Consider the following 18826-nt stretch of genomic DNA (forward strand, 5'->3'; position numbering starts at 1 on the left):
TGCAAAGCACTGAAACCATTTTAATACATCACACAAGCAATGGACATTTTAAATATTAAATGGAAATAGCTACATAGTAAGAGTGTTAACTCTGCAAGTCCTACAATGGAGGAACCTTAGGTAAATAACATTTCAGTTGGGCCTGGTAAGCACTGGGCCCAAGTTAAAACTGGTCCCAAAGAGCTTGAAGTCCAGGCTCTTGCATTTGTAGTGAACGCATATTTACAAATATGTGTTACATATTCACAACTGTCCATTTGTTAAATAAGAAAAATCTTCTAAAATTGGGAAATTCATAAGGTAAATATTTCTCTTCCCTTCATAAGTATTCTAGGCTGATAAACAGGAACGTACATCTTAGGGCAGGAAAAATGACAGTGGCAATTGTCAACTCTCAAACATATTTATTTATTTGAGAGGTTTCTAATGTTTTACATTACTATTGAGGTTACATTCAAATAAATTTATAGGCTAGATTCCGCCTCAGAAACAAACACCCTCCTCACCTCCCAAGTCACTCAGTGAAACCCTCACTGGCACAAAACTTTCACTCACCAGTATGAATTGTAATGCATACCTGAAAAAGCAAAATTGGGCTGTAATACTGTATCTTAAAAGTACATAGTCAAATAGTCATAATAATCAAGATATCACTTCTGGTAACCCCTGGAAGCTTAAAGCTGATATGCTATTGCAGGCCAAAATTCTTTTTTTCTTTACTGCTTTGTTAGTGTAGGGCCACTTTTATTTAAATAACATTTTGTCTCAGACAAATATACAGAATACAAGAATTACATACACCAAGAATAGAACACAAGAAACTAAGTCAAGTTTTGAATCCTACAATCTCACTTACTGTACAAAAGCAAGATGCCAAAGACTTAAGGCTAAAGCTATATTACAACCAAACATCCCATCGTGCCTCAGCTCCGTGGCATCTCCGCAGACATCAGGCTCTCGCACAGAACTTATTCTGTGCTGCCTCGGGAGAGCAGAGAATTACTTAATGAAAGTTTCAGTTGCAAGTTTGGCAATCTGATTTTCATGCTGGTTTCCATTATAAGGAATAGCTTTGGAGATATAAATAAAGGGCTTGTTTCAAAAGTGACTGTTTTTTTCGAGCACCTTAATTTTAAGATATTCAATATGAGAAACCTGAGACCTGATTTTGAAAACAAGAGGTCTCTTCAACTCCAGGAAAAGCTGGTAAGAATTATAGGTACCCAGCAACTATGATATCAAAGCCTAAGGTATCTAAAACACGGTTTTCAAAAAGAGAAGCACCCCACATAGCCCTTAAAATGACTTGACAATTTTTGCCTCAGATATCTGATTTATACACATAATTAAACTGTGTGTGTGTGTTTTCACAAGCATGTCTGTATATAAATACATGCACCCCTGACACTGCCGCTCTTCTACATCTGAGCAATTTTAGTCAAAGGTACAGAACTCTTGGTGAGTTTTAAAACTGAATTACCCATAGGTAAAGTTAAGCATATCTATAAATGAGCATAAGAATTGAACAAAACTGTGCCTGGAAAAAAAATAAAAATAAAAATCAGGCACTGGATTTTCTTGCCTTTGTAATTTAGAGCCCATTAATATATGAATAAAAGTTTTAAATATTTTATACATTCAGATATATACATATATTTTATCAGAGTAGTGTGTGCTTACATACAAAACATACATATGAATGCACATAGACACATGCATACAAATACTACATACACACACTCACATCATCCTATCTGCACACATCCAAATTCTTTATCTTTAAAGAAAATGCCTCAGTTTAATAATCACTATATTTGGTTGGTTTCAGGTTCTTCCAGGATTTTAGAATTATAGAAAAAGGTAACTTACATCTATTGTATATGAAAAAGTAATCTAGACTTTACAATCAATTTTAAGAAAGAAAGAAAAAACGCACACACACACTCCTCATGCTACCAGCTTTCCAATTAGGAATCAAGATATTGGAATGAATCTGGTATAAATACAATAAACAATGGCAGTTTTTGTATGAGCATATTTTTAACAATAAATGTGAATCTTTTGAAAGTTAAATTAGTACTAATTTACATTGAGCAAAAAGTTCTTTTCCAGACAGGTCACTGCTGAGCCCCTTTCTTCTTCTGCTCTAGCTCCTGCAAGCGTTCCTCCCGGCACTGGGCATGCTGTGTTCCCACTTTGTGGGCTGTCTCTGTGGCCGCAATGTCAATCTGTGCATATCTGGATGATCCACTCCCTAAAACAACAAATGAACCCATGTAACAGGCTATATCCCTCATGTATTCCTGGGCAAAACTGACCCAGGGTTAAGCCATTAAGACTCCTCTTCCACAGATTTCCTATGTGATATTAATCTGGTCTTAAAAACAGACCTATAAAGGGAATAAGAAGATTACCTGTCAGCACACATTAAATCCACAATTAAAAAAAACTCAAAAGCTTTGTTATCTACATATTTTAGGCATCTAGTTTTCCTCAGAAAGTGCGCACCTGAATCACTTGCATTTCTGCCCCAGGTTTGAAACTTCACCCATATTCATCCCAGTAGAAGACAAAACTCAACTCTCCCATTTCTGGGGCGCATCTCTCATCAGTTAGCTATTATACAGTAAATGAACAACACTTAGTATTTGAAAAGAAAACAATGCTGGCATGGCAGCATTGACAGGGATTCTGCTTAGTCTGGATTAGCCATATTCTGTGAACATTTACCAGATCAACCACCTTCAGTCTGCACCATGATGTTCAGTCCAATAAGGAGCAATAAAGTAGGATAAAAGCAGCTCATTAATGAAGAGCAGAACAGCTCTCTGAATGCACAGACTCTGAGGCTGAGAAAATTTTAGCATGAAAAAATAAAGTAAATTCACGGTCATCACAGGCATCTTCAAAGCTAAAGAAGTTGAGTAGGGGTTGAGGGTTGACATTTAGGAAAGTTTATGTCAGTTTATGGAATTGCCTCGTCCACTGTCTTTAAAATTAAGTCATCACCACTTTCATATCTCAGCAGGATGTTGTACAGAGAATTCATTAAAGTCTGGGAGAAACTGAGAATTACTTCAACAAGAGCCATATAAACACCCAAAACACAACAGGAAAAGTGTAAGCATTTCAAAGCTGTAGATTTGCTGAAATTAAAAGTAAAAACCATCAAAATTAAAATTTCTATATCTGAAAACTATATAGGGAAAACCTATCAACACCAAGTGTGAAAAATTAAATGCCAAATCCTGATTAGGAACTTTCTGGAAGGAGCACCACACGTCTAAGTGACAATACGTGGTACTATAATGCATGTTTAAGTGGTAATTCTCCATGTTAAGCATTAGAAGTAAAATACTCAGAACCAGATGAAAGAATAAAAAAACAAGTACTTCTTCTGGCTTCATCGCTGCAGCACTTTCACACATCCTTACAGAAAGCAGATAGAAGAACACTATGTTCTGTTCTTAAGCATTTGCTGCATGGCTACAGTCAGGATCTCCAGGAGCAAGCCCTGTTCACCTACACCCACAGCCCTCTTTCCAAAGACAGGCAAGGAAAATCAGGCAAGCTTTTAGTTCTAGTACATATGATGAAAACCTTGAAAACACAAGCAAATTACTGTCTGTCAAACTCTACAGACTCAGAAATGTTCATTTTAGAAGTAGTGCATATACAATGCACCTGTCACAAGTATGCGACATCTTATAGAACCTCAGTAATTACAAATCTATCCAAAAGAGTTGGCAACTATGAGAACTGCCTCACTTACGTAGGAAGACAGAACTCCTCTATTAGCAAAAGGCTATAGGTAGATGAGAAAAAAGGACTCCCCATGCCACTTGCACCTCTGTATTATTGCCTCCTTTGTTGTTTAAATAATACTATAGAATTCCTTACCTCTTATGCTTGTGCTAGGTTCTTGACGTTCCAGTTCCATGTAATGAAGTTGTTTTTTGGATGTAGGACTGACAGGAATATTAACATAGGTGGCTGTCTCACTGTGGGGTCGATCTGATGCAGGGACATCAGCTGAGTAACCTACTGCTCCTTCTAAAATAAGTAATGTTATTACAGACATTGTTTGCAGTGACCAGTGATCCATTTCATAAAAAAGCACTGTTCCATCAAATATTCTGAAAGCAAACATTTAGCAGTAACAACTCAGCTTGCCAGATGGTATATCCTCAGTGCCAGGTGAGACATAAGAAAAGTAAGGCTTCTACAGTAAAGATCCTCAAAGACAGATTAAGAAAGAATCTATGCAGAAAATCACAGACCACAGCCTGTGATCTCATGCTGCTGTGAAACAAAGCAAACATTATGCCAAAATTTTCAGACACAAGTACTGTATGCAACACAATACTTCCCAAGGCTTTCAACCCTAGCACAGTATTAGTAAAGCCTTAGGTGCAGCAATCTGTCTTAGGAAGACATGGACATTTATATCATGCACAGGAGACCAACCAAAATTACTAGCAGTCTAGAAACTATATGCCAAGAAAAGGGCCTGGAGAACTGTGTAAATAAGGGAAAGGCAAGCTTGAGGAGACAGCCCCCCTGCACCGATTTGGAGAAGACAGGAACAATGTCTAGGGGGACAGACTGTAATAAAAGACTTAAATTGCAGGAAAGAAGTAGATCAGACAGCAGGAGAACCTGGCTAATAGTAAAGACTATAAGAACACGAGAGGAAACCCCACAGAGGTGGAAGAATTTCTGCATCTAAAAATATCTAGGAAAAAGCTAGACTAACAAGAAACTAGACTATCAGAAAATATTTTTCTATGAAGTGCTTCTGGCCAAAAGGAGACTTTAGTGTCTGTTCAATGACTTCAAGACCTCTTCCAGCCCTACTTTCAATTATTCTAACCTTGCCTGGAGTGAAACTAAGATGGAAAATACAAGGACAATGTTCCTGTCCTTGCCCAACCAGGCACTTCAGTCTTCAACCCCTTCCTGACATCAAGCATCCACACCTTGATTATCAAACTACGAATATCAAGAGAAAGAAACCTCCCAGAATTACCCAGGCTATCAGAGAGCCGAACACAAACATGTACTTTAGCTACGCTCCGGCAACTATGTGAGTTACAACCTCATTGCCTGACACACTAGGCTAGTAACTGGTCTGAAGCAGATCTCCTTCCATCAGTCCTGTTGGAGCTTTTTCCCTTAAAACACTGACCAGGCCAATGCTCGAGTATTGCTCTGTGGCTGCAACATTCTCGCAAGACATGGTAAACTTAAAAATTATAGTTCAGCTCAGCACAGAAAGGTGCCAAATTCAAACCTGGCATGCTACATGCAAATACCCCTCATCACCAGAATTCAAATAGGCGCAGTCTCTCCCATCAACTGTTCTTTGTGCAAGTTTCACCCAACTCAAAGCACTTCACAGGACAAAATGGAAAGCCTATTTTGAGAAACCTGCTTCAGGATCTCCAGAGTTTGCATGAAAACTGAGCAGCTTCTTTGCTCCCAAAAAGCCATGGTATTCCCCAGTTTTTGCTTTTGCTCATAGCATATATTTAGGTAGGCAATGAAAGAAGTCAGAGACCTAGGGAGCAGGACTCCTGAGCACATCAATGATTCTTCCACAGTGCAATCACATGCTAAATATGCAGCCAGATGCATAGCCCTGACTGTCCTAAGACGCCATCATTTAAGTAATTACAGAGCAAGTTACTGCTGTTGGCTCCTACTTCAGTTAGTGCCAGGAGGAATGCTCTATAGCCTGCAGGAATCAGCAAGTACTCAATACTAAAATGCTTCTGTCAAATGAGCTTGCAGGGAAGACAGGTTTTGACTGTTATTGTCTATATGCCATCATTCTTTTTTAATTCATTTTCGTAACATTTGTTAAATATAAAAAAACAGATTAGATGAGCACCACTGACCTCATTGCTATTGCATTTTACTGCAACACGTTTCTCATCTTCCTCCTTTACAGTTTGTCTTTAGCAATAGCCTGGGTGCTGGGGGAGGAGGGGGTGTTTTGTTTTGTTTTTAACATTTTAGTCCGTAATCAAAGCTAACTTTCTTTAGAACCAGAACAAAATAATCCCATAATTATACATTTACATGTATCTGAGTAAGTTGATGGAAAAATAGTTATCATAGGCATGCAGTAGACTCAGAGATACAGGCACTGGCTGTCATCACTTGAGAAAAGCACACTATTGAACATGAGGTAATAAGATGCCTGTGTGTGGTTGATCAGCTGTTAGGAAAGGAAGATTCTTGCTCAAAGTATGCCATGACTTTCTTTTGGAAAGCCCATCTCTAATGGAAATGTAAAATCCTATATCAGATTAGGAATTCTAAATCACTCCCATATATTCTCTGAATTGCTTGAATGACAGTTTCTGAGTAATAATAAATGCATAGAAAGCACCATAGGACCATCAGTTAATTCAATTTGGGACTGAGAAGCGCAAGAGAAAAATGGTATCACATTCAGTGTCTTCCTCTCCCTGAAGTTCTCCCATTCAGCCCTTCCTTGCCCCCACAGAAACCCCACCTCTAAACTTCATTTGTCCCAGTCACTGCTTCGCTTTTCAGCCCAATCAGGCACTGTCTGGATGCAAATGGAGAGGCAAGAAGGTGTCCAAGGCTATTTACAGCACAGAAGAGAATGACTTCTTATATCCAACCAACAGCTCTGAATGACCATTAACGGGAATCTTTTCTTCTTCTTCTTAGCCTGTATTATGAACAGCAGAGATGGCTCATACACAGTCAAGCCACAGTAAGAGTTGTCAGAGAATGAAGCAGGTTCCAGGATACTGGAATCTCTCCAGATTTAAGCTATCTAAATCAAAAGAGCCTCTATTGTGCAGTCCATGATTTCCAAAGGCTTGAAAGTCACCCATTTTCTTTGACAGATTTTCATAAAGAACACAATGCAACAAGCATGAAGTAACCAACCATTCTGCTGACCATCAGACTTCAAGGCATTGTTTCAAGGCAAGGTGTTAGGGAGAAAAAAAAAAAACCATCAAATATTCAAGCAAGAAAAATCACTATTTTCAAACACAGTTTACAGAAATTGCTAAATTATTCTGGACTCCAAAGGAATTTGGCCTGACCATGCCGAAAGGGATCTGGCAGAACCATAGCATGGAAAACCTGCATTCCAAACAGCTGAAGTTGTTAGCAAATGACAGTCTTAGGACTGACAGAGCCATGAATAGTCATGAAGGAGAGAATAATTTTCAGGTCTCTCTAAACACTGTTAAAGTGATGTACAAGGAGTTTGAGTGAAATCTCCTCAAAGCTACCTGGCAAGAAAACAAGCAAATTACAGAACTAAATAGTTGAGAGGTTTCCAAAAGCTTAATGTAATACCTCATTCAGACTACCCAAGGGATTTTCCTGAGTAGCATATATGGAGAACAGTCTATCAATTGGTGGAGCTTCGCCCAAGAGAGGCAAAGGAAGCACACAGAACAAAGAAACCCCACAAAAAAAAATCAAATTTTCCTGCTATAAGTTGACCCAAAGGGAAAAACAAATCAAGAATGAAGTTGGGCAAACTGTAATGGTAGCAAAGGAACAATCTCCTGTTGTTTATTCTGTGCTGTTTTAACAGAAGCTAGGCTTTGTAAACATAGAAATACTTTGTTTTCCATTTTTCCTCCTAATAAAAAAAACCTCAGACTATAAAACCTGCCTTATACGATATTTATTTGAAGAGAGATATTTATCTGAAGAGCAGAAGACAGCCAAAAGCTCCTGCTGAGAAAACAGAGCACACAGCGCCACGGACAAGGGCAATGCCTTCAACAGTACTTTCTGAATGAACTGAGGCTAGAAAATCGGTATTTAGAGGACAAGGATTTGAGATCATCATGGAGGGTGAATTTGGGACAAAAACAGATTGAAATGTACAGTTATAACATGGAGACATTGTGAAAGTATTGGCAGAATACAATGACTGCCTGAGGAAAAACGGAAGGAAAAAAAACAGTTAAAATCTGTAACACCAGAAAAGTAAGACAGAAAATATGGTGGTATTTAAGAGTGAAAAAGAACAGAAAAGATAGCATGGTTGGGGAAAGAAGAAAAAAGAGTGGTTTGATACTGGAGCTTCAGCCTTTCTTTTAGTAAATACTTATTCATATTTCAGACCCTATGTAAGCACCATCCTCAGACATCTGCAATACAAAAAAACCCTCAGAAAATAAAACAACCAACACCATAAACAGAGCCCCAAGGGGTGTGTGTGTGTGCGCGTGCATGTGTGCACGCATGCACACACGCGTAAAGCTGACACATTCACAAGCCAACACCTGAAAAACTAATATTTGGAAGAGATACGCAGCATACAGGAAGAAAGAGAAAAAAAAAAACAGAAGACACTAATGTCTTCTGCTACAACTGGTTGCAAAGATCTTTACTCACCAGATTCCTCAGGGCTAGTAGGAGTGCCAGGTTCTGCAGGAAGTGTCAGCATCTCATAACCACCTTTAGGACCTAGAATACAGGAACAGTCAATGGCTTTGGGCTTAATAAAATGTCCAATGAAAACAAAGCATATGATTTTCTGGTTTTGACTTCTAACCTTCCAATCTAAGTAATACTGAAAAATCTCAGAAGCGACAAACAGTGGCTAGCATTTACGTTTCTGGGGTGGTGACATGAGCATTTTCCGATGAGTGCAACAGCAAGGAAATAAGTGCTAGAGCATTTTTACAGGTGTTGATACCGAAGGCCATTGAAGTCAATTGTATGCTTTGCTATATGTGGATGCAGGAGCAAAGCTGTCTTGAATGCATGAATCAGACAGAAGTGGGTGGGTGATCTTGGGAGCATCTGGAAGACTCTTGTTAAAATTCCTCCTCCAGCACAACGGATAACTTCTCCACTTCTGACAAAGCCCTGTAGAAAGTGCTTAAACTAGCCCTTCCAAAGACAACTTTGCTTTGCCAGTGCAAATCGTCATCTTCACAAGAAACCAGACTGCACAAGATCACTGATGCTTCCAGAGCACTAAGCTGGAAAGATGCCCAGCTTCCCTCATGACCTCAAACTGCACCTCAAATAAGGCAAGGCAGGTAAAGGGCTATGCCCACAGTATCAACATACTGGGACTAGTTTTGGGCTACAAACACAATTTTATCTGCTTACTTGCAGGTATTGGTGTTTTTCTTCCATTATCATGAAATATCTCTAAATAGGAAGGTTTTTTTCTCCCCATCTCATTGCTAGGATACAGGATTTCTCATGGCCTGAGAAGATTTTTTTTTTTTTTTTTTTGGTGCGTGCCCTTTGTTGAAGTGCTGGCAGCATTTTTCTGCTGCAAATAAGATTACTGCCTATGTAATGACACTTATCTCATCTGTCACTGCCTCTTCTAAACTTATCCCATCTGTCAATGCCTTTCTAACAAAACTCTGCAAGGCAAAAAAAAAGAACCCCAAAGAAATACATATGTCTTACAATAGGGAATCAATCATAATTTAAACTTAAAATGTTAAAAATAATGCAAGTTAAACTTAGGTGCACACACATACCTCCTAACCACTTATACCTACCAGCTTGCAGAGTGTGCCCTTTATGCACTTCCAGAGATCCAGAAGCTGCCATGACAGACGAAGCACCTGTTTTCACAGAGAGATATTCACATTAATTCTAAATTCCTGTTGCTATTATTAGATATCTGCTGTGCTTCAGCATTCTTCGTAAATGTTTCTGAAACACCACAAGAATTCTGGTAAGAATTTTAAGTCACTGCTCTTCATTCAAGCAACATTGCCTCTTTCCTTATTTTGCTCAATTCTTTATCCTGAGCTTGTGCCATTATAGTCTAAATTTGCTGATGTCTGTCTTTTGGAAAAGAGGATGCCCTCTATAAACCTGTGAGATACAACCTGTTTGTGCTGAGTAGTATCTTACTTGGAGGGACAGTCTTGTTGAACCAAGGAGTAAAATGGCAGTGGAAAACTCAAAGTAAGGAATTGTCTCTGCAATCCAAAAAGTAGCTTTGGTATAAGCTAACCACAGTTCTTACAGCTGTCACTAAAATCTCATCAGACTGGATCCAAATCCTACTAAAGCTAATGGAAACTGTATCCCAATTCCAGCAGTCCACCATCCAGTTTTCAGCATGAATATGTAACAATCCACGATAGGGTGAAGGGTAGGGGAAGGATCTAATGCCAGCAGGGTTTGAATGCAGGTCAAAGCCCATTCTTGTGAAATATCGTTCCAAGTGTTACAGCCAGGACAGCTTTCCCAAGGGCACAGCAGATTGTACAGGCAGTCTCCCTTCCCCAGCCCTATTCAGATCAGCATAAGTCTGCCCTAACTACAGGATTAGATATGGAAGCTTGAGGCAACAAAACTTAGCAAAGCAATTCAGAGCATCCAGAAATATTCAGAACAGTACACGTGTAGTGGGGTTTGTTCACACACATATATCCCTACTTCATTTAACCAGCAAACTAATCAGCATCATACCTACCTATTCAGTGAGCATTATCCATACCCAACCATGAGTTTCTTGCCTCTACTGTTCTTGCTGTGGGCACCTTAACCACAATGACTGCCATTTACTTCCTAACATGAATAATTTCAAAGCAGCTTCTTGTCCAAGTAAATTGTACTTAACAGAACTAAGGTAGGAGGCTATGGTTATGCGTAACCTTGCCACTAGTGACAGGGTGGCTATGCCATGTGCTGCTGGGTGTTTTGGATCATATACAGAATTAACACTCCTCTAAACTGATGAATTGTCCCTGATGGGGGACAGGCGAGACCCTTTTCTGCTACTTGTTTTTAAAATAGCATCCAAAACCAATACAGCTTATACGCTACCCCTGAAGAAATTCTATAATATAAACAGTAGTCTCAAACACCTAAGAAATCTACATCACCTATGAAGCTAAAGAAAATAATAATTTCTTAATTTGTTTCTTATTTCTGATATAAATAACTAAAATACATATTCATATAATATAATTTCTAATTCTAATGATTTACATGCTTAAAATATTATTCCCATACTTTTATAAAACAAATCTGAATAATAAACAGAGGTGATATCACTTAATGAGAAGTGTAGATTAAGAGTAGTAAATAGGTATTTCAGAAACATGCAACTCAACTAAAATCTTTAGTTCTGCAGTATTTGTGTATTCAAAAAGTATATCCAGTGTATTCCAAGGCTACGATAATAATTTTAAAGCATATCTACTCAGGAACTGATTTGGTATGTTAACATGAGATCAGATTGTAGAACCTTTACATACCCCTGGTGAGAGCTTAACCAGTAAAAACACTTTGAAATTTTGTGTTTAATGAGACTGTGGATGTAAATAAATACAAAAATAGGACAAATAAAGCATGTATGCTCTCTATCAGGGGATTTAGTTATGTTTTCACTATATCTGGTTTTCCTTTTTCCCTTCTCAGGCCATCTTGTCTCTGCATTAAGAGTACCAGAATATGCTTTGCGCAGGTAAAAGTTTTACCTTGCTTTCAGGAGATGACGACAGCTCTAGGCTAATTGTAGCCTCATCACAAAACTAAGTGTCCCTCCCATCCCTCCCCCCCCCAACAAAACCCTTGGTGTAATTCAGCAGAAATCATTCTGCAAGGAAGGTGGATTTTTAAACAACATTTTCAGGATCTGTGAAAAGTACACAAGAGAGGAAAGGAAAGTTAAAACAATAACATATTCAAATCCATTTATGGTCAAGCTGAAGTTTTCCCATTTGGAGCTGGTTGAAAAGAACCCTATTAATGCTTCAGGATTTGACCTGTTGCATTTTTCTCATGTTCAGATTTGGTGACTAACCAATATTTACATAGCCAAATCTCTCATGGAATTTTCGTTAAGCTTTGAACTGCCTTGTATAAACACACATCAATAGAGATCAGCCCAGAGGTTTTCTTCCTTCTTTATAGCTACCATATATATTGGTTTGTTTATCATTTATGAATCCTAGAATAACTCTTGCAGCAATGGAAAGAGCCAATTAGCAAGATAACTTTCCGAACATATGAAGCATCCAGCAGGAGACAGACGCTCCCTTCCATTACTGTTTTTGTCTTCCAGGGTATTAAGAATTAATTTTTCCACTTCCCAGTGCCATGCAGTTCTGTGTGACTGACTCTCTCAAGTCTTCGTTAAAACTGAGTAGTTCAGCTGGATTCAATCAAAGGCATTTGCATTCTACTTTCCTCAGCGTACAAGGGGAAGATGATGTTCAAAATGCGACAAAGTGAACGTATGCTGTCTCCTCCCAGAATATTTTGTATTCCTACCTATGGTTAGAATTCAGACATCTGATGTAGAGAGAACAAAAGCAACCACTATCTGATCTTTTTTTTAAAAAAAACATCATAGTCACTTCTTTTTGCCCACTCTTGAAGAGTGGGTGCAATTTACAGCACATGTGCCACAAGAAAAAGCCACAGGGGAAAAAATAGTAACAGATATGAAAGAAGCTGGTATACATGTTATAAACAGAGCCCAGTCAGTGACATTTTCAAATCCTATCACTTATTATTGTGTGACCAGTTAGGAGATGCATGCAATTCATACCCTGCATACACTAAGTGCTCACTTCCCACTGCCCAGCCTCTTCTTTGCCTCCACAGATTAGGGCAAAGTTTGAAGGTCTGGGCTACTGGATTTTCTGACAAGGAGTCAGGACAGAAGAAAATGCTGTGCTCCAAGATAAAGTCCTGCTTCTTAATAAATTACAAATATCTTTATCATGAGGTAGCTAGATCTACTCAGCCAATCAGCTTATCTATCTCCTTCTTTGGAAACAGATACTTTGCTTAAAAGAGCATCCAAAGCCTAGAGCTACTGCTTTACAGGAGAAAGACTGCAAGCACACCATTTTTTTTTTTTTTTCGTGTAAATGTAATAAGAGACTTCCTGGTGCTATACAATTGACTTCTAAAGTTTCTCTGATTTCGTTATTCTTCTGTTTTCAAAGTGCTTTCATATATTTTATGCCATACAAATAGCACTATCTGCAATCCACAAAAGCTGAGAGGGATGTGTAAAAAATGCTTATTTGCTCTCCAAATTTCAGCATGTTCAAAAACACTTCCTGTCTAACAGGGAACTTCAGAAGTAGCAGAACCACTCCCAACCAGAAATGCATTCAGGCACATTGACTGTTCAAATATTGCTCCAAAAAAAATCACAGAGGACTTAACCACCTGTAACTCTCATTCATCTTCCCATGCTGTAGGGCCACGACAGCCCAACCTTCCATCCTTAAAAACCCAAAGCTGTTAGGCTAGAATCATTATCATTTTTTGTGCCAAGGATCTCATTGAGTGTTTTTTGAAAACTATAAAGTTGCAATTGTTCCAAAAGTCCTTATGCACCCAAGTCATGATCTGTGTAGGCTAAGAATGAAGGTCATAATGAAGGTTGCTTAATAGGAAGAAAAAAAACCAACCAAACAAAAACGAACAACAAAAAAAAAAAAGCAAGCCAAAATAATCACTATAATGACAAATAAGGTTCCTTATCTCTGTTATCTAGAAGGCTGGATAAATAATCTCCCCAGATTTCAGCGTCAGAGAAGGCATGGGGAAGCAGATCAGGAACCAAGACAAGGATCACCATGGCGTGGACTCACTTTCTGCCTCCCACAAAGCAGGAAACAGAAACCTGCTGGATTTACACAGCCATGATGATGAAGCAGCAGCATTCGAATCATTCACTAGTTTAGGTTTCACAGTGAAGATTTTTTTCTTACTAGGCTCCTAGTAATTCAGATACGCACTAAGGTCAAGGTTTAGCTTGTAAATACACTGCATGTTTTAATCAGCTTACCTAAACTATTTTTGCTGAGCTCCTATTTTTCTTCTCCCACAGGAATTATTTTAAGTGCACTTATAAAATACAGCATGGTCAAGAAAAAACCCTGCCATAATATGACATGGTCTATTAATCAATTTCTCATTATAATAATATTGTTCTATTAAAATGTTCAGCTCTATGATGCATGACATTGTTATGGTGGACACTGTGCAGTACACAGTCCTTTGCTGGCTCAATAAAAGTACCATAGCACGCTTTGTCTTCCTTCATCTGAAAAACTGATAACTTATAAAACCTGATGACCTATTAAACTTTTGTGAATTATAAATTATTTTCAATATAAACAACAACAGCCAACACAGTACAGGCCAGATTCTTCTTTCTCACTGATCTAATTTAATTCCTTGAAGCTTATTCCTAAGCTTGGAATAGGAGCATCAGGCTGAATAGGTTTGCAAAATAAATAGATAAATAAATAGATAGATAGATAGATAGATAGATAAATAAATAAAACTTTTGAAAAAATTGAAGAAGAAAGCCTAAGCTGCCAGGCAGCTGAGTTCATTTTCAGCACCCATTGCCTCTGTTATATACTTAATTTTATTCTTTTCTTCATTTCTCCCTTCCCTGGCTCCCTATCTACCTAACAACAATTTAATGGAGATACTGTATTCATAGTCAGCATCTTGACATTTTAGCTGAATTCCAATCCACAGCATTGTTTTATGTTTGTTCCTTAGTACAGTCTCTCCAGACATTTCCACTCAAGCATTGTGTAGGCCTTTCATTACAAGCAAAGAGGTTGCCAGATAGAAAGACAGTCTGTTGCAATGCTGAAGAATTTACTCATTTACAATACGAAAAAAATGGAATTGCGCAGACAGAAAAGAATTCAAGAGTCACAAAACTTATCAATATTCAAGTACACTGCTTCCAAGAGGGAGGGAAGAGATTGTTTTGCTTATTTTCCAATTTAGCTATTGATTTTTGCATTGCCAGAGCCTGCAGCACTGACATACAGGGAGGTCATGAATTGAGATGGGAGTCAAATTCATACTTCCCACTACAGTTGTTTGGCTTGGGTGTTGAAATGCCTGAGGCTGGGTCTGGCTCCTGGGAATGCCGGGGCATTCAGGCTCCCTGTAGTTAATAGGAAGAGACAGGTGCTTCCAAAAAAATGGTACAGAGAGCCTGCATGAAATGCCTTCTCCAGGGATTGTAAAAGGAGCCTAAGCACTTCTGCAAACCCACTCCAACTCTGAATTTAGTTTCTCTAAATAGGAGTCTATGGCTTTGCAGGAGTCTTGGGTTTCTGATCGCTTGGTTCACTTGGAAGGATTAGCAACTAAGGACCGAAAGAGTGGGCTTTCCCCCTCACACACACAAAACAGTGGTTTAAACATCATCAGTGAAACAGGAGATGTAGGGCTGAGATCTCCTCAACTGAGGAAGTCCAAATATTTTGAAGGAAAGCATGAAAGCATTGTAAGGGATGGAACTTCCTGTCTGCTGCTGCTTTATTTAAGTCATAGGCCTAAATCACAGCAAGAAAGATTAAAGTTAACTATTTGGAAATACAGTCTACATGTAAGAATAGCAAAGCACTTTGGATGGTTTAGGTGGATTAAGGATTCTCCATCATTGCAGAACATGCTAAACAAACAACATGCACATAAGTACATCCTAATCTTGGGCAGAGGTATGAACTAAACAACCCCTTGAGCCCTGCTTTTTCTACGGTCCTCTGATTTATAGTACCAGAAAGAAGACAATCAAGATGACCACCAGCTCTTTATCTTACTCTTCTGTGAAGGAAAGTGCTGGGTTCTGGTTCCAGCTCTAGCTCTCAACACTGAATGTGCACCTCATTCATGATCCCTTAATTCAAAATGCATAAGCTGCTCCTGATATAGGAATTCACATACATAACTCTGAATAACTCTGAAGCCACTAGTTCAGGCTACAAAATTTCTTAAGCATTCATGGCAAATTATGTATAGGCCCCATAAGAACAACCTGGTCCAAAATGAACTAAATCTAGGTGCCTCCTGAATCCAGCAACCTCAGGTAACAGGCAATCTGAATCAATCTCTTGAACCCAAGTGCCTATCACAGTCTTTTTAACATCCATAATGATCACAAATACAACTTTTTTATTATACTTCAGAGCAGGCATATTTATATCACATAACTCCAAAGCATCCCTTACCTTCATCTCTGTTAAAAAGCTATAGTAACTATCAGAATACTTTACTGCTCCAAATGCAAGCAATCTAATCCAGTCTCTTTTTCTAATCAAAGTTATCTATAACAAAAGTAACAAAATAATTTAAAGGTAGTTAACTTATTTCCCTTGGTTTGGGTGAATCTTTTTTTCCCCCTTTAGTAAAACAATTCAAAAAGGGCATTTAAATAAGTGTTACCTATTGCCATTTTTATGAACTATTTTCAACTTGGCATTAGACTTGAGACAAATTTCTTTGAAATTGCTCAGTCTGTTCCATTGCTCAGTATATGTAACCAAAGCTAGAAGGAGAATATCATCACCTACAGTCACTACCAATAAACGGAGAAACATTTAAACAATTGATTTGGATTCTGTAAGTCCATTTGATGATACAGAACTGAGCAATTCAAGAGCAAAAATACCATACAGAATGCGTAGGCACCTGTAGCACAGAAAAGATGGGTTTGCGTTTGTATATTGTATTTGAATGAAAAATTCAAATCTTTGGGAACAAAAGAAATGTGCACGTGACTAAGTGGACCGGTACACTCACAAGCAAGGTAACTTTATCGAGTTATTGTACAATCAGGCAGATATTAATGTAGAAATATCCTGCCACGTACCTGTGCGAGACAGCTTTTGAACGTAGCTACCTCAGAACTGTACTCTGTATATGTTGTTTGAGGTAACATTAGAAAAAAGCATAGTAGATAAATAAAGAAAAACACTAATGATTTTCCTTAAGTCCAGTAAAACTGTTTGAATTACTGTTCAGTACCAATAGACTTTCAGCATGTGGCTTGGATTAAAGACAGTGAAAGCAAGAAATCCAAATATGACGGTATTATGTTCAAAGCATTGCAACACCAAGTTCAATTCACTTATATTTGAAATGACAACAAATACAAAAGACCATACTTTAAAATGAAATAACTGCGGATAATAAATACGAGAGATTATTGAATCAGAGAAAATATGCTGGTTGCTTTTGTACTCTGGGAAAATAGTATAGTATTTAAGAATAAAGTTCTACAAGGATATAATGAGACTACTTAAGATAAGACAAAGACAGCACAAAGAAGGCTAACTTAAGAGTCTAAAAGGACATCTACCATCTACTTAAATCATTTTATATTTATTCCGAAATGTACTCAGTTTTCTTCTTCAGCAAGATTTTCCCATTATACAACACATGAAAACCCACCCAGATTTCTCCAGTATTTTATTTTCCCTTTCTGTGGATCCAAAAATCTGTCCTGCATTTCTGCATTTTCAGTCTGCTTAATGGCAGATTTTATCATGATGACTAACTCCTTCATCAGCATGAATAGTCCAAGATTAAGTTTTTGTCAGGTATTATTGGCATCCACAATTAATTTATCACTGAAATTAATGCAGAGACAATATCATACCCAACACATGCAGCTATAGACGCATGTTCCCCTGTATTTACACACATTTCCACCATACAAAGCCCTCTGCTTTAACTCTGGTTGATTAGAGGACTAGAAACCTGAGTACCAGAAGGAAAGATAAAATTAGAAGTAATGATCCAATTAGTGCTCCTACTTGCACCTTTACAAATCTAGAGTAATTCCACTGACTAGAATGGAATAACTAGGAACGAGGTCTGCTAAATGCTTCTGGATTTCCCCCTGCTAACGCAAAGGAATAGAATTACTTATGACTTTCTCCAAAAAAACCTCCTTATCCTAGGTATCCAACTTGAGTCACTCATACGAGCATGAGGCAGCTATACTTCTTTATGTATTTGCCAAGATGTTTAAAAGTAATAAAAAACATAAGCAAAAACAATTGTCTTATGTCTATCGGAAGCAGGAAACCTGATAAAATTAGTGGATCCACTGAATTATCGAAGAAGCAACAGAGCAGTTAAGGAATGTATAGATACTTGAGATGCTAAATGACATTTTTGCACTGATTTCTCAAAGGAGCAAGATGGACACAGTACACAAACCCTAGCATACTCAAAGAACGATGAAAAGTTGTCTTCAAGGTGAAGTGATGATACAAGTGCCAGACCAACTTGGCTAAATAGAGAACTCCAGAGGACTACAACATTTTACTGATATTTACTGTACAGATTTACAGTGCAAAGATAGGCAATGTGTTACCTGTGCCTAAACCATCTTAGCAGACCAGATACTCAGCTTCCTTCCTTTACTGATTTTGTCCGTCAATCAGTAGTTCCACTGACATGCGCAAAGCGGCTCCAGGTAGTATCAGGTAAGAATCCAACCCACATTCATGTGTTATTTAGAAACCTTGGCCTACACGCTAAACTTCTAAACGAAGTTTACCCTGGGTGCTAATATAACCTAAAAGAACACTTTCTTGACCTTTGACTATGTCGTCAGCAGAAAAAGCACTAAGCAGCTTTATATGAAAACTAACAACCTTGAACCTCTTCAAATTATAAGAGGAAGGGAATAGCAAACATATGAACCCTTGCAATCAGATACTACAGTAGCAGCAAAAACAATTAAAGAGGATACTTCTCAATACAGTCTTTAGCCCTACTCCCATCAATCTGCTGGTTCTCTCACAGCAAGTTTTTACTTAAGTGTTATTATTCAACAAAGCAAATAACTAAATAGCTCCTACCTGGTATAGCTGGTAAGACTCCAGACTGTAAAATTGCTGTTCCCTAAAGAAAACAGAAAATTTTAGAATGAAAAATCTCTTTACAAGACACAGAAACTTTATAAAGTCTAGAAAAAATGGCAGATAAACCACTTCACCAAAAAGGCTTAGCCTGTGTTTTAAAAAACAGAACAGGG

At 38.1% G+C, this 18826-nt stretch overlaps 1 protein-coding gene across 4 annotated transcripts in view; it reads right to left on the reverse strand.

Annotated features, from left to right (window-relative positions):
• DOK7 (docking protein 7) overlaps positions 1-18826 on the reverse strand; it is a 70197-nt gene continuing 51371 nt past the window's right edge. For 3 of the 4 annotated variants that reach the window (XM_026121939.2, XM_026121940.2, XM_064511486.1), the window contains 5 exons: positions 18651-18693; positions 9540-9605; positions 8407-8478; positions 3901-4053; positions 1-2254 (listed from right to left, as the gene is read on the reverse strand). In XM_026121939.2, the coding sequence (XP_025977724.1) occupies positions 2118-2254; positions 3901-4053; positions 8407-8478; positions 9540-9605; positions 18651-18693 (471 nt within the window). In that variant the 3' untranslated portion in view covers positions 1-2117. Of the gene's footprint in view, positions 2255-3900; positions 4054-8406; positions 8479-9539; positions 9606-18650; positions 18694-18826 lie in introns of those variants that run through there. The other variant, XM_026121942.2, reaches the window with a different exon arrangement.

Source organism: Dromaius novaehollandiae, chromosome 4, assembly GCF_036370855.1.
Source record: "Dromaius novaehollandiae isolate bDroNov1 chromosome 4, bDroNov1.hap1, whole genome shotgun sequence".
Taxonomy (NCBI): Eukaryota; Metazoa; Chordata; class Aves; order Casuariiformes; family Dromaiidae; genus Dromaius; species Dromaius novaehollandiae.